Raw genomic sequence first — 16,215 nt, 5'->3', positions numbered from 1 at the left:
GAAATTTCATTCGCTGAAATTATTCAGTATTGTCTGATGCCGTATCGACTTCCGAGAGGAAATCCAGTTAAATACATATGAATGAAAACTGGATAAAAGCATATTCAGTTCAAGTACAGTGCAATGCCAAGGTGAATCCCTGGTTCCCAGCTGAGATTGTAACAAATTTAGGAAAACACAGCATGCAGCAGGAAATGCTAGGAGTAAGCTGTGGTATAACTCATTCACTGTTTTGGGTAGACCAACATATTTCAGTTTAATAGTAGTCCAGAAACCTCGGATTTTGGACTACGTCGGTCTGCAGTAAACAGGGAACGAATAGTTCCACATATTTTCGTATCGCTGTCGCTAGTCCCAGCAGCCTTATAGGCTCGATTCCTCACATGGTGACAACGTGCAAATCCATTTCTCGTAAAAGCGTATACCCGTTGGGTAAAACCTTATTTACTCACTCTCCTTTAGAGCTTCGTTTACTTCAGCTGAAAATTATTTCAAAGCATCAGATTGTATGCATGCAGTAATAATAGCGGTTTTCATTGAAAAGCAAACCATCCCAGGCATTGTGGGGAAATTGATCCACGCCCCGTGCCTGCCTCGGTTGTCATATTATGCATGATGTATCGATGATCTGGCTGTTCATTCATCAATATGTATTTCGACAGTATCTGGCATTAACGCATGGTTCGATGTATGATACAATTTATTGTGCTATAAAGCTTACAATGCATATAGGTATTTTGTCTGTCCTGACCAACACATTTGAGCGAGTGCGTGATGTGGTATTGACGTTGGAACTGTACACAGTCACCGTTGTAGCATGTAAGCTTGTATTTGAAATATATGAATGTTGTTCCCTGAACACTCTGATTATACTTGCACGTGACGCACTCCTGTGTGTCTATTCTGCTCACGTATAGGAGATGTTACCTCGTTGAGCTGAATCCCCAAAAGTCTAAAGCCATTACTTCCATCACTGATGTTTATACGTGGCAATTCTATCAATCTCATTCTCATTTCGACACGCCGTAAGTAAACTTCTTAAGACCAAAAGAAACTTGCATCTGTCAGAAAGGAAATTTAAAGGATCCCGAAAGACTAATTATCTATAAATAATTTTGCAAGAAGGATACTAATTCAATGCCAAGCGTTCACCACAATTAAAAGTAACAAAAATGTAACATAGGGTGACTGAAACCAATTTTGACAATGACAACTGCAACGTTTGTTCATGTATTTCATATTTAATCATCAGTTTACTGGATCAAGACAAAGGTTTAGCTGCTGGTGAACGAGTTACGTTCTGAGTTCAAGGTTCAAACCGGTCTGCCGTCAATACCACAGATGGATTTGACACACAATAAGGCCACGTGGGTTTTCCAGGACACATGTTGTATATTCACTTCCTCTCAAAATAACTCGTGATGGATCGTCACGATGTAATACGTGACCGGGCGTGTCAGGCCAGATGCAGATTGCGGAAAGAGGCAAGTCCAGGGGTGATGATGAAGGTTGTTATTCCTGTCGGATCTGACAGCAGCCGCTGAAAGCTTGGGTGTGTAGGTGTAATGATCAACGATACGGCTGGCCAAACGATCAAGACTATTCATGAATCATAATAACTAACCAATATCGCCTCTAGTGACAGGGCGTGGGTAATCTCTCGCCCTTGAAATATGGGTGTGCTAAGAAGATTAAAATCTTTTGTTGGGTATGATGCAACAGCTAGACTCAACGTGTTAATAGTTAGCTTTATTTTTGTTGGCTTTAATGGTATGATCGATGTCCCTGATGTACACTCAAGTATGAAGTTTAAATGACATTCAAACTAGAATATTCAACAGTACCACCTTTATCATGAGAGTGGTCGTACTTGGCTAACTCAATTACAAAACTGTTGCAGTAAAATCACCGTGTGTCATCACAGTGTGGACAACACGCTAATGTCCCTCGCGTTGTAAACGTTTATCACTTTGAGTGCATTTCAATGAGTGATGACCAAACAAAGGACGAACCCCGGACTGCTAGATCACATCTTGAACAGTCTTGTGACATACCTCTGTAATCCTCTGTACAGTCCGTTTTCGTAGCGAAATCAACATCATTTCCAAAATACAATAATTATCAAATGTCAGGTTCTTTCATTTGTTCACCAGTTGGAACATGCACGCTGAGTATAATAATACTCCTGGCGCCAAACCAGGGCTACGGAAATCATGGCATAGCTTTCTGAAACACTGTGATGTACCTTGTGTAGTGTTCAACACACCTAGCCCACACACGACCGCAGTGTGGAAGTATGGCCATCTAAGGACTCCATCCAAATAAACGTCTACTGTCTGTATCACTCGGGATTATCTAACTCAAAGCAAGGTAGCATTAATCGGAGATACGAATACAAAACCACCTTGAATTGGTTTACATTAAACTGAATTCACTCACTCATTCGAAATGTCAAGACTTAAATTCACATTATTCTCTCTGACTTGCTCTCCCATCGGAAAAGGGCACTTCTCAGTGATTGTGCGCTATCATGTCACGCAGAAAACCGGATTTCATTTTCCTTTCCGAATATAAATCATTACGTCATTGGGTCGTCCTCCATGTCCCTCCCAACATGTCACACACGACGTAGTGCACTCAATCAAACTAGAAGTTCAATAGCAGACACGCTGATGAGAAAATCCGTCCTGAACTTTAAAACAACTAGACTTTGCGCTTTGTTGAGTAGTGATCGTTGGAAGGTTACATGGGCTGGTCGCGGTGGGTGCGTAGGGTTTAAGTCTAGCAATATTACTGTGGTAACGCCACCTTTCTACGTACAAGTCTTGGGAACTGACTCCGTGCCTTGCGTGACGAGTGGATCAAACTCAATCATATTAAATACGACACAACTTGGAGAGAAAATATAACTCTTGAAATAATAATGGGACAGTATGGTGATTACACAGTGAAGGTTAAAGCCAGAATTTGTAGTGTACGGATCAAAACACTATTGATCGCCACAAAACAGGCGTTCATACGGCAGGGTGTAAATGACCCGCGTGATGATAAGGACGTTTCATGGCCTGATGCATTGCTTGAAGGGCGATCATGATTGATCAGTGATTTACTTAAGAGATATATAATGATGTACGTGAGTTATACGCACGACCCACACTGAGCGTCTTATTGGGCACGTATGACTCGATGCCATAATTCAGTGGTAAAAAGAATCCCACTGTCAATGATTCAAAACTGCATGACCGATTCTGCTAGTTCTTTTAGCAGTGAGCAAACAGAATTTGTCTGTATGCAGACTGGATTTGTCCGCGAGTTAGAGTAATTACAGCCTTGCTCTTGCAGACAGATAAATATTGCATCTAATCTCATGGATGTCGCGAATTGATTCAATCACATTTATCAAGAAACAAAGATAGGACGGCAAAACCAATGCTAGTATAGAGAGGAAATAAACAGTCGCTTTCTACTAAATCAACAAGCGTATCTGATTGGTGTGCTCTCGAGATTTCTGAAGGTTAATTTCAAGCTTTAGACTGAGCAGTTTATCAGAACCCTGACTTGATACAGTCCCGATGTCTGTAACTTTGGCTGGGATCTCATGTTCATGGTTGGCGTAATGTCCACAGCTGTTTGGGCTGCTTCTCACCTTACTGTTAAACGTTGTGGTTGCACATCTGATTCGGGGGGATCAATAAGGCAGCTGAAGCTGTGGGACAAGGCGGTGCTTGTTTTCGGATTGACTTCTCTTGAAATATTATATTCGTGTTGAGTTTATTTCACCCCCGAGAATTCAAACCTGTTATGCCACAAAGAGAATATGGAGATCAACTTTATGCATTGTACATAAAACAAGAAGAGACAAATTTGTTGTAGGCGTGAACGTTTGAAAGCTGGTTTGCACATCATTTCCGTTTTGACACGAAGTGGCACAGTGTGGCTCTGCCATGTGATTGGCAATCACATGTCATGGTACATGTCACACTAACTGATTTAGCTGGTCCCGTCCTGGATTCGAACCACAGATATCGGACGAGCAATTTATGAAACTATAGACCACAGGGAAACGCATGTAGTAACGCATGACTAACAACAAAGCTGACATCCTGGGTGGACTCTTGGAAAGAAGTGCTCTTCCAGATCCCGCGCCAATCTTTACACAATACATGCGTCAAGTTTTGATCCGGTTGCCGGGCCCTGTGACCTGGCTAACTGCATATCTTCTTACTGGGACGACATGGTCGTTACTCACTCATAACATCAATTACCGGAATGTCTGGTCTAGACACGATTATTTACAGGTCGCATTTATATGGCGTGACTATGTCAGTGCATGAACAACAAAGGAACAAACACAAGGCTTCCCAAGCTCCCATAAAATGGTTAAGGACTCACAAACGTATCAACACATTCTCAACGAGTCGATAGTGGGATTGAGATCATTTGTCAATCGGAAAAACGGCTCTATGGATCGGTTAAGCGTTTGATTCAAACAGACTCCTGTTAGCATCACTGGCCTTGGAACAAGCACTTAGTGTGATTAACGAGATGTACCATATGCAGATATTGTGTTCTTATCCGTTTCTGCCACAGGCGCCTGAAAGCCATTGTGCCACAACCCCGAGGGTGTCCAGTATTGATGCTGGGGCGGGTTTTAGACATCATACCAGACATCCTGTTTGTGGTAACATAATGCAGCGTGTTAATAGCCCTGATGGACACGTACTTGAAGCACTTACATGGCTCACAATGATATTATTCTTGATACATAAGTCTGACGGGCGACGCCCGTTGTTTATACCGTCAATGCTGCGTCAGCACAATATAAATGCAATATAATGCGGAAACATGATAGTATTTTCGTCAGTGTTATAAATTCGCTTTACACTTTCACAAATCTTTACTAACATTGTTACTATGGCATAATATCACAGCTGTGCTGAACCATTACTGCACGTGTTCACTGCTAGAGCCCCGTTCTTTACTTTTGAAGACATGTCCTAATGTAACATGGTCACTGTACTTAAATGCTTTCAAAACCAATATCGTTTTATATCTGTTACAGCATCACCATTGGAACCCCTGTCTAACACTGTTATTGTTTGCAACACTGTGACTGTAGGAACATTTTTCTAGCACCCACTTGTTGTAACCCGTTTTAAGGTCATCACTGTATAAAGGGCACCCCCGATGTGTACATTCTATTCAAAAACCGTATTTGAAAAAGGTAACATAACTCACAGACAACTTGCCCTCTCACTCCAGCATCTCTTCACCTGTAACCTGTAACCTGCACTATCGCTCATTTGGTGACCATGCCAAATGTGAGAGCACCTTTTTGAAACAAGTGATGGTCAGACCTTGTTTATGCATGCTTACAACTGAGACCGAGCCTGTTGTAGATACACCACTAACAAACACTAAGACAAGATGTCCTGATTCGTTGAATGATGTAGATGTAGCTACCTCAATGCTGGTTCAGCTCACACCCCACTCAACTGCAGCCGTTCGCCCCCCGGGTTCACCGCGATAGGTTTGGTGCCAAATGCTTCTTGTGTTTAAACTGATTTCACATGCAACTGAAGTACTGAATCAGAATAATACCATTGCCTTTGAAGCATTGATAATATGGAAATGGAAGGTCCGTATGATCCCAGGAACAACAAGGACATCAATAGTTCACACCTCTTTCTCTCTTCCTATCGCCTTCATTCCTAATGACGCTATGTAAAAAACATCAACATTATTCATGAAAGTTTCACTGAATTGCCAAAACGAAAACGAAAACTCTTTCAGCAAATATTTTCCCGAACTAATCAACTGCGTCTCATTCGGAGTGTTTTCCAATAGATTGAGAAAATTGGAACATTCGAGCAAATGGCACGGTTCCGAATTAAGCTATCAGAAGACCTTCCTTAGGGGAGGGATGCTGTGTTTGGTCTAAAAACACTCCATCTTAAGCACTCCGGAAATTCGTTCCCTGGACTTTAGTAACAGCACCACGTTTCCGTAAATGAAGGAAAGAGAGTGTAAACATTTAGCATTTAAAGGGAATCTTCAACGTTGTTGATCCAATATTGGAGTAATCTTCTGGTAGGATTCGTGTGCAAAGTTCACGATTAGTGAGGCACGGATGGTGACTGTCAACACCACAGCATTATTGCAGCAACGAAATAAAAAGCTACGTACTTTGGAAGTAATTGTTATGAAAACTGTGCGCGGTATACGGGCTTCTAGGCTTGTTTTGATATAAGACTAGATCTTAGAACTAAGAGTAAAAATAATAATTCGTCTTGCTCATTGTGTCACCTGTCCATGAGGAAGCATTTATTACTTTTCCTCTGGAGAGATGTTGTCTTTGAAGACAAAATGCAGTTGAAACGCTGTCAGGGCCAGGATCTGCTGATTCAATCTGTGTTCGATGAATTTCAAGATTATGAAGGTTTGCAGTTATCAGTTTCTTTCCACCTTAGTCCGTGACATCATAATACAACTCAGGTAACAACACGTTACACCCAAATTTACTACATTTGATGGAATGTGTTATTATATAATATTCATCTATAGCTGATGCGAGGCGTCTTCTTTATTTGTGGGTCCTGCGCATTGGCTTGTATGAGTATGTCTTCACGTGCAACAGTAACTATAATATACAGGCTCGTGTTTACTGGGAAAGCACCCACTACTCACAAAACATGTATTGCGAAGGATTTCAAGTATAGTTTCAATTTATTATTATTCGTGAGATTAGCATAACATGTGAATTACAGTACATCAAGTTTCAACAGAATGCATGCATACTGATTCATAAACAAAAGTAAATTCTATCTCAAATGACATGTCAACGGCTGTTGACGTGGCGTCACTGTTTGTTTATGTTTTGGCCTCGTCAACACTCCCGTTGTTAGAGCGTGCATATTAAATTTTTAAGGTGGGGATATTAATTAATGTAGATAATTGAATATAGTATATATATAGTAACGTTTTGTTTCCTGGTCAAAATCTGGCGTTGTTAATTACATTTAGGGCTTTTAGTCAAATCAATTATGTCAATGGTTATAGTAAATGAACCTACTCTATTGTTCGTGAGTCTTTGTTGTGAGTTCACCGACTCTGAGTGTCATCTGAAACACCCCAGGCAATAACGATAGCTGTAAAACATTAGCTGTGTCATGTAGTGCATGATACCTGTTGTATATGACGTGTTATTGTTATGATTATTATTGTTTTCGATGATGCACCTAGTGACGGTTCCGTGGTGAGACATCACGTAGGGGTTCATCAAGTGCAAGTCTTGATCATCAAGTCATAAGGCATTGCCATGACTTATTGAGTCATTAGGTGCAGATTATATATATAAGATACATAAAATAGTAGATACCCGAGGTGGTTAAAGTGTCTGGAAAATAATATTTCCAAGTGTGTCAATATTCACTCATTTACACGTGATGAATTTATAGATACCGAAAGTTTTACACAGTAATAGCTCACGTTAAATAAATACGGTAATATTTGTTGAGAAATATTTCAGCCATTTCGTGGCAAGAACATGGATTTGTTTATGTTACAATAAGGGCATATGACTGCAGTTAAATGACAGGAGAGACAGCACTAACTGTTGCAACAAATCCGATTAAATGTTTAAAGACGTCAGAATTAAACTAGGAACTGTTGTGAAACTATGGCGTGTTTTAATACAGACACATAGTTGCAATACGACGCCTAGTAAATAAAAATATACAACAAAAGTGTAATCTTCTTACAACGCCGATAGACGAAAATAAGGCACTTTACACATTTATTATTTAGATATCTCCGTGAGCTTGGTGGACCTTGATTTAACATGTCCATTATATATCTGGAGTACACGGGCATATACGCAGTGTTTAGGTTTAACAACAACTCAAACAAGATTATTCCTGGTTCACACTTGCGATAGTGTCGCAATACTTTCACAATAAATGAATATTACCGAATTTGTACAGACATATTGAGACCACTTGGTTGGTTGGCTTGTCGTTTAACCCGTTTAAGCAATATTCCAGTTATATTGTGGCGGTCTGTAAACAATTGAGTCTGGACTCGACAATCAAGTGATCAGCATCATGAGCATTGATCTTCGCAATTGGGATATGATGGCATCTGTCAACCAAGGTAGCGTTCCTGACTATTGAACCCTTTTAGTCGCCTCTGACGACAAGCATGAGTGAATGAAGCCCAGTTTTAACCCGGATATTGACGGGTTTCTATGGGTGCGAATGCGATTACATGTAAGCAACTGCTATGACTCAAACAAGATTCATCATGTCAATTGAATAAGGACACAAGAAATGTCTTCATATCCTTCAAGAGGCGGACTTATGTACTACTATGAAGTCAGTTTCCCTGAACACTTTGACTGAGTGATTGAGTGGGTTGACAGTTCCTCTCAGCGATGTCAGTGACGGCTTTTTTGTGAGAGCAAAACCCGACGAGGTCCGGGTCTTCGACGCTTATTACCTAGGTGAAACCTAAGCTCGAGGCCATGGAGCTGGCAGACCAAGAAGGGTACAACTGGGTTCTAGCCCACCAACGTAGGTTAGTGGAACGCCCCCAGGTTTCGAGCGACCAGGCTCTGTGATGGATTCCAGCTTGTCATTCCGCCCCAAGGGTGTCAGACATCGATCGAGCTATCAACCACCAGTGTACCTGAATGATTCGATTATTAAACGCCCGCGGTAACATATGGAACATTGCCGCGAACGAACACACAAAGTTAATCCATTTCATCTGCCAAGAAAGCGTTTGAAATATATGACTTTAGTAGAGACAACCTATAAGAACCAGCAATGTTTTCTTCTGTATTTCCAGAATACCCGCGTGTCACTGAGACTGGCGTGTTTATAGCCATTACCACATGCTGATCACATACATTGGTCAGGCATAGAACGAATGCGGTGAAAACGTGACATTAATAATATTACTCTCCAATTCCAATATAGTGACCGATACCTCAATAGCTCTCCATACACATGATAACACATGTCTCCTGAGCAATTTATTTGTTATCATAGACCTACATGGTCAATTACTACTTTCCAGTTTTCTCGGAAACAGATTTTATCCCTTTTTGTGTACAGTTACGCTGAAATTGCCTCCGTATCTCAAAATAACACAGTACATCAATATCGTTCGACGCGATTAATATCTTCAAGTGCGAAATTGGTTCGGTCGGTATGATTATTGGTGCACCCAAAGGACTATATCTACTGTCTTTGGCAAAGCACTTAATATAATACACCGGTTGAGTTTCGGACGGAAGTTCCCTCGCCGAGACAAAATAGACCCTTGTATTCCTACATCCGTGAAGCCAAATTTACTGTCGTCCTATCACCTCAAGGTGGCTGTTAGTGGAAGAAACATGCAATTAATGTTGCCGGTAATTAGCTTTGCGTTGGCGAGATTTCAATGCCTGAGTGTCACGCTATCCCTAGAGGTGGACTTCGTGTGGCACAACGTAGGTAGCCACGGGTCAGAAATACATCCCATGCGTATTAATACCCTTCTGTATGCGGGTATGTTCTATGCAACGGATGCCTTAATTTGAAAGCAGTACGGTCGTCGGGTCGTCACAGAACGTTTGCAATGATGTGTTTGTGTTTTGAAAATGTTCACCTTTCTCTCTCTCTCACTCACTCTTTCTCTCAAACTCACTTTCTCACTCTCCATCTTTCTGCCTGTGAATGATATCATTCATCCAGCTTTAAATATAAATGATATTTACAGTTATGCTCTTCGGTGTTTTGTGTCCGAAATGTCTTTAATTCACTTACTGCGACCTCCAAATCCTATACATTTAAAGCGAAGTCTGTGTCAGTCGGTAACGAGGTGTTCACAGACTCCCTCGCAACCAAGAATGGAAGATTTAATCAATCAACACCCGAGTTCAACAACACAATGCGCTGGTGGTATGCGGTAATGATTTAATTACTGCACTCCGCGTCTGAAGAGCAGTGAAAGTGGAGGTGACAAAGCAATGCCCGCACATTGGCATCTAGACTGGCGTGGTCTCCGTTTTATCATACTGAGCAACAATGCTGAAAGCAAACAAAATAATATAATCTAGCGACGTTTATTTCAGCACTTAAAAATGGAAAAAGGTCTTCTTTGTGGGAACGCATTTTTGAAACATCACCTGCCTCATGTCTGTCGCTTCACGTGTTAAACAATTCAGGTATTTGTGGGCGTGTGGAGGCACATTTTATTAGTTTACTAACTTCTTATGCTTAATGCTCAGTCGCTCTTTGTCACATCCCCAGGAGCATGGGGGCTAGAATTAGCGTTGTTTGTGAGGTGAGAAAATGATGTGCAGACATGATGACATGAGAGTATTTTGCTACATTCGGTATCAGCAAACTGGCACTAATTGCCGGCACGAAACGTCATCTACCATCAGCATGGTAAAATTGTGTTAAATATGAACATCTGGAGTTTTTAGTCTTTAACACAGATTTCAGTTTAAAATTCGTGTTTGTGACTGGTGAGCTAGGACATGAACCTGTGTCGTGTCGTCATGTCTGGACACCATGTGGCACTGATGTTTTAATATCAGAAACGGTCGGACCTTTATTTATGAGGTGTTTCAACATGGTATTGACGATGATGTGGGCACAGCTGATGTCATTATAGTTTGTGTTTAACGGCCTTAACGATCCTACGTCTGATGTTCTGAACATGATGAAGTTTGTAATATTGACGATGTGGACAACTGATGCTTCTGATATTAAGCTTTACGCCAGATTTGATAAACGTTTGACGTATTTGAACTTTTTTGCATGTTTAGACATCTGTTGGGAACTGTATTCACGACAGTAATGCTTCGACTTGTCTCCTCCCATAAAATAGTTCACATGGAACAACAAATGCTTTGGCCACGGCTAAGATTAGATCCACTCCATTTTGATACACGATTTTTTTCTGGACGTTGGGTCAAATGGGGTTACAAACATTACTAAAATGTAATGGGTGGAATAAATTAAGTTCACACCTGTATTCACGTTCATATCGATACATTAAGAGCTATTATTGACTAATCCAGTTAATGACTCGTTTCGTATATAATTTGTGTACAAAGTGCACAGTATGTGAAGAGATGCCAGTGTGTCGTAAGGCTATTGTTTATATAGCTATGGTTCCGTGTGGGTCGTCTTCTTCATCTCCTCTTGAAACGTTTCTTACGAGATGAAAAATCGGCTCGCGTTGATACGGTCTAACATACCGTTACGAGAGTGCATTTTCTGTAATTTGTATTATCATGGATTAATGTTGTGATAGCTTTATATGGATTACAATATTTAAGAGTTTTCAGTGATAGTTATTTATATGTCACATTTCGAACATCGTAAATGTTCAGTGGTACCGGTGTTTCAGAGGCACACCTTATAAGGTAGCGCTTTAGAGTTGATTACCTTTAGGTTTTGACTGTTGGTAAACACGAGGCCGGTCGCGAAGGTTCCATAGTTCTCTGGGATGCTCAAGAAACAGTGATTGTATATAAAGGCTGGTTGTTCTGTTGACGGGACACACACACGGACTTACATTTGGAATTATAGTGGAGTTGCGTCATCATTCGGCCTCTACCGACATCTGTCTGCCTCAAAGCCTGACCTACATTCAAGACCGCTCGCTGAGGAACATTTAGTATAACCGTTTCACACTGAAAACCAAGACTTTTGTGAGTTGACAGTACATTTTGTGACCCATCACTTCAGATGTACTGGAAACGTCTATAGTGCTATCATTGTAACCTGGTCACGGTTTGCTCCATATATAACTAAACACTTTAGACTTGTCTGTGTTATATCTTGCTGGTTCTGAGGGGATTTCTTATACCTTTTGATACAGCAAATTGTTAACCGTAACACATACAGATTAAAATGACAACGAGAAAATCTTCTGCTGCTATAGTCGTAGTATCCATGGTCACTGTCACGTTCCCGTCGGCACATATGACGTCATGTACCCTTGTTCATTAACTGTCGGGAGTTTCCGTAATACCAATCTATTACGATCTTACAAAATTGTTGTTCAGTTTTAGAGAATTTGAGAATGGTTTTTACTTCTATAAAAAAGGCAGCTTTTGCGCTACTAGTTAGTTATTTTCGTTGTAATTCTCGGCAACAGATTTAAACGCGTATTTCTTATTCATAAATCCCATGGGAAAAAAACATCCACGTGTAATTACTGCTGGCTAATTGCAGCCAGGGTTGGACACATCGCCAAGTTTAAGGCCCATTTTAGTTCATGAAATAGCATAAACAAAAGAAAGGAACAATAAAAGTACACACATCAGCGAAATGTTAATGGTGGAAAAACCTTAAATGACACTTCTGATAACAGCTGAAACGTGAATACGTATTCTATTACTCAAACACATATGATGTTCTAGGATATTTTTAACGACTGCATAGTGAAATCTATTGCTGATAAAAGTACTCTTTGTCACATTTCCGTTCTTTAAAGTAGGGGAAACATATGTAATCCTTTAAACCTGCTCATATGAAGGAAAATTCAGAATATAAACGATCAGTGTTGAATTGCGGATCAAGCACGTTATTTTGAAGGATATGTTTGTCCAGCATGACCATATATGGAGCCTCGTTATTATCCACAGAGGATGCCGCCTACGCTGATTTCATTGCAGCCTTTGAAATTGATAGACAACACTAAAGAACAAATACGCCGTATTTACCCTCAACTTTCGATTCTTTGAATTGTGTTTTATGTCATAATACAATGTGTCCAGTTCTGCGAAGTTCTCTTATTCTTTCTCTCTTTGTCTCCCTCTCTTTCTCTCTGTCGTCTCTTCTCTTATTCTTTCTCTCTCATATATTTTTGCTAGTCTCCTTTCAGCTCTTGGAGGTAACTTATTGTTATACAACATCACAACCTTCGCCTCGGACACAAATTTATGATGAATTTCGAACCGGTATAAAGGGAAATTCCCAGTGTGAACTTGTAGTGGATGGTCATCGATGGTCTATCGGGCCAGTGACCATAACCTGGACGTTTAGCACTACTTTCCCTTTAACTCACCTCATGTGCATGCCTTTGCGCAGTGACGTCAAGCTTGATGGTTTGGCGTATCTCATTTCTGTATTTTGTACCTGTTACCGTACGTACTATTGTTTGTCATATATGGTATAGACGTTGTATTGGGTTAATCTGGTTTCAGGGCCTGACTACTGGGGCCTCCTGAACAAAGAGTGGAATCTATGCAGTAAAGGCAAGCACCAATCTCCAGTCGACATCAACCCAAAGACTCTCGTCTACGATCCAAATCTCAAACCACTTCGCCTTGATAAACACAGGGTAAGATGGAACCACTTATCGTGTAAGGAGGCTTGTTGCTGTCCCGTTGTACAGGTGACGTCCCATATCTTCAGCTCGCAGACTCCGATGATGTTTTCATGTTCACTCTTCGTCTTCTCCGATTTCAAAAGACATCAAGTATTTCGCTTGCGATTTTGAAAGTCCACTCTCTGAAAGGTTCAAATACTCCATGTTTCCCAGAAATATCATGACACTAGATCACCTTAAACACCACCGAATGCATATTTGGCATCAAGCAAAATTTAAATTATGTACAGAAACTGATCTGCATGTAATGCAACTTTTCATGTTACGATGCAGCGACAAATCATACATATGATGTTTCCACAACCTTCCTTATCAACGCCACAACCTGTTAGAAACGCAGCATAAATATCTGGGCTGTCATCAGCATGTGTAATGTGTTGATGAAATTGTAAATAGTTCATTGATTTCTCTGTCATGTCAAAGACAAAAATATGAATGTTGTATAGGGCATTATTATGTCATCACGGAATCTTGATGTAAAGTGAAGCATCCACATCTCATCAGGTAACAACCTTCAAGTTACCTTGACATCTACAATGTCATATGTGACAGTTATTTAGCGTTCGGATATGAACTCTCATTTTAGTGTCTAATTTGCCAGTATTTCTTTTCAGTGTTATTGTAGGCACACTGCCATGTTGTAGAGGAACAGGTCTGTGAACGTTGGGGGTAGAATAGGTCTTAAGCATCCCATGCTTACCACAAAAAGTGACTATGCTTACTATAAGACGCGACTAACGGGATCGAGTGGCCAGGGTCGCTGACTTGGTTGAGACGTCATCGATTCCCAATTGCGTAGATCACCGGATTGTTTGGTCCAGACTTGAATAGTCGATCAGAATACTGGTCCAGCACATTTTTGCACGTGCAGAACGTATGCAATTTAAAAGGTTTCCATAGAGTCACATTGAAGTTGATTTCTTTTGCTAAACATGATTTGCAATGGATACGACATGAAACAGTGACTTGTTTATTTATAATATAAATCCCGTCCTCCTCACATACTATCCACATTCAATATGTTAACAAAGGACCGGTGTATGAATACATTTGCAGCTGAGGATTTGACCATGAACTGACCCCTCTGAGTGCAGGCTAGCAAAGAAACGCCCAAAAACTATAAGATGACTGTTCTAAAATAATACTCAGTATTGAATCTACAGACACTAACACCACCAGCACCAACAAAAGTTATCACCATTGCCATTCATCAGAAAATCTAGCTTCCAACTCAACATATATCTCAGTTCAGTGTCTTGATGAGTGGATCCTATGGGACAATCACATAAACTGACTATCCTGGCTGTGTGACGTACGGTGTGTCAGTGGATGGTGTAGACGTGATGAAATTGGTTCCATTAACCGTTAACCTATAGCATTTGGTCCTTCTCGGGGCACAAACAATTACACGAGATTGCAACGGATGACGAAAGGAAGACATTTGAAACGACTGTTTACTTGATCCAAGGGGCGCTACTCTCATTTACCATTTATGTTCAAGGTCGTATACAGACGAGTTGATGAATGCTGGGCTGATCTTTCGACATAATGCTTTGTTTACTGGTAGTACTCGGAGCTAGAATTATCTTGGTTGGAATCATGATAAAGCCACAACGTTTACACAGCTTGAACAAAGGGTCAGTCCGAATACTATATTTCAAACGTATTTGTTCGCGTGTTTCGTGATCAGGACAGTCAAATGGAAAACTTCGGAATCCAGTGAAATATGTCGACGATGCAGCTTTCAGATATATGCCTACACGCATATCCATGCCACGGCTGTCGGAAGCTGAACAGGGCCACAGATGCATCAATTCGAGTGACCTGAAGTCATAAATAACTTCGTCCGCAGTTTATGCTGTCACAATATTTGTCATAAAGGAATATAGATATCAAAGGGATTTTGTGTTCACGGATAAGTAAGAAGTGTATTGTCCCACATGGATCCACAGACTCGGTCACGCCGTCGACTGCGTGTTCGACCACTGGTTCAGACTCGATAAGTAATTTCCATAACGTAACTTCGATAACTTACATACTCAGATACAACGTCGCGTTTTACAATAAGAAATTTAAAACGTTTTGTCACATGAAAATGGACCATATTTGGGAAACTGGCAGTCTTTCTTTGAGTTCATATTAACACCGGAATAAGTTATCATGTACTAAAAATGTTTCTGCAAATGTAAGAGTACGTGTTCCGACCCGATAAATCCATACATGGTCCTCGTGCAGAAATTTACATAGGAATATGGAAGTTTAACTTTCTAAAACACTGTTGTACTCGCAAGATGTATCACTGTACTATAAACAAACATGTAATTAAACAAATTTTGTCGTTAAGTACACAATGTTTATATATGCATGGGACAACTACATGGAAACTTAACAACCAACCCATCTCAATGTGGAAATGAAATCACGAGGATAATTTGTTTCCTCTAAAAGAAACGTCCTCTGCGGCTTAAATACTCCAATTCGCCTTTTAGGCTTGATTAGCCGTCAAGAAGGATTCTCCCTCCGTCATTTGAGATTAGAGAAAAATTGGTTCCTCCATTAATCTCCGTTTGTGATCACCAACGTCTCTTAAAGGGGTTATATCATCGTGGTTATTGCTTTAGAATTTAAGGGCTTGTGTTAATTTTATCTTACAGTTCACTTTAATAACAGTTTTGTATTTACTTTCCCAGGTTTGATAAATCAACACGTGATGGGTTTATGGCGGTGATCAATATCATCTTGGTGTCTATTAGCAAGTAGTTTAACAAACCTGAATATTTGGTATCCGGGGAGCGATTGTAGTTAGAAAATATCGATTTC

General features: G+C 40.4%; 1 protein-coding gene across 1 annotated transcript in view; it reads left to right on the top strand.

Annotated features, from left to right (window-relative positions):
- LOC137274661 (carbonic anhydrase-related protein 10-like) overlaps positions 1-16,215 on the top strand; it is a 65,760-nt gene that overhangs the window by 35,476 nt on the left and 14,069 nt on the right. The window contains exon 3 of the mRNA XM_067807982.1: positions 13,211-13,347. Within this exon, the coding sequence (XP_067664083.1) occupies positions 13,211-13,347 (137 nt within the window). The remainder of the gene's footprint in view (positions 1-13,210; positions 13,348-16,215) is intronic.

The sequence above is a fragment of the Haliotis asinina genome, chromosome 2 (assembly GCF_037392515.1).
Source record: "Haliotis asinina isolate JCU_RB_2024 chromosome 2, JCU_Hal_asi_v2, whole genome shotgun sequence".
NCBI lineage: Eukaryota > Metazoa > Mollusca > Gastropoda > Lepetellida > Haliotidae > Haliotis > Haliotis asinina.
Note: the sequence above shows the minus strand (reverse complement) of the source record. Positions and strands in the feature narration are given on the sequence as shown.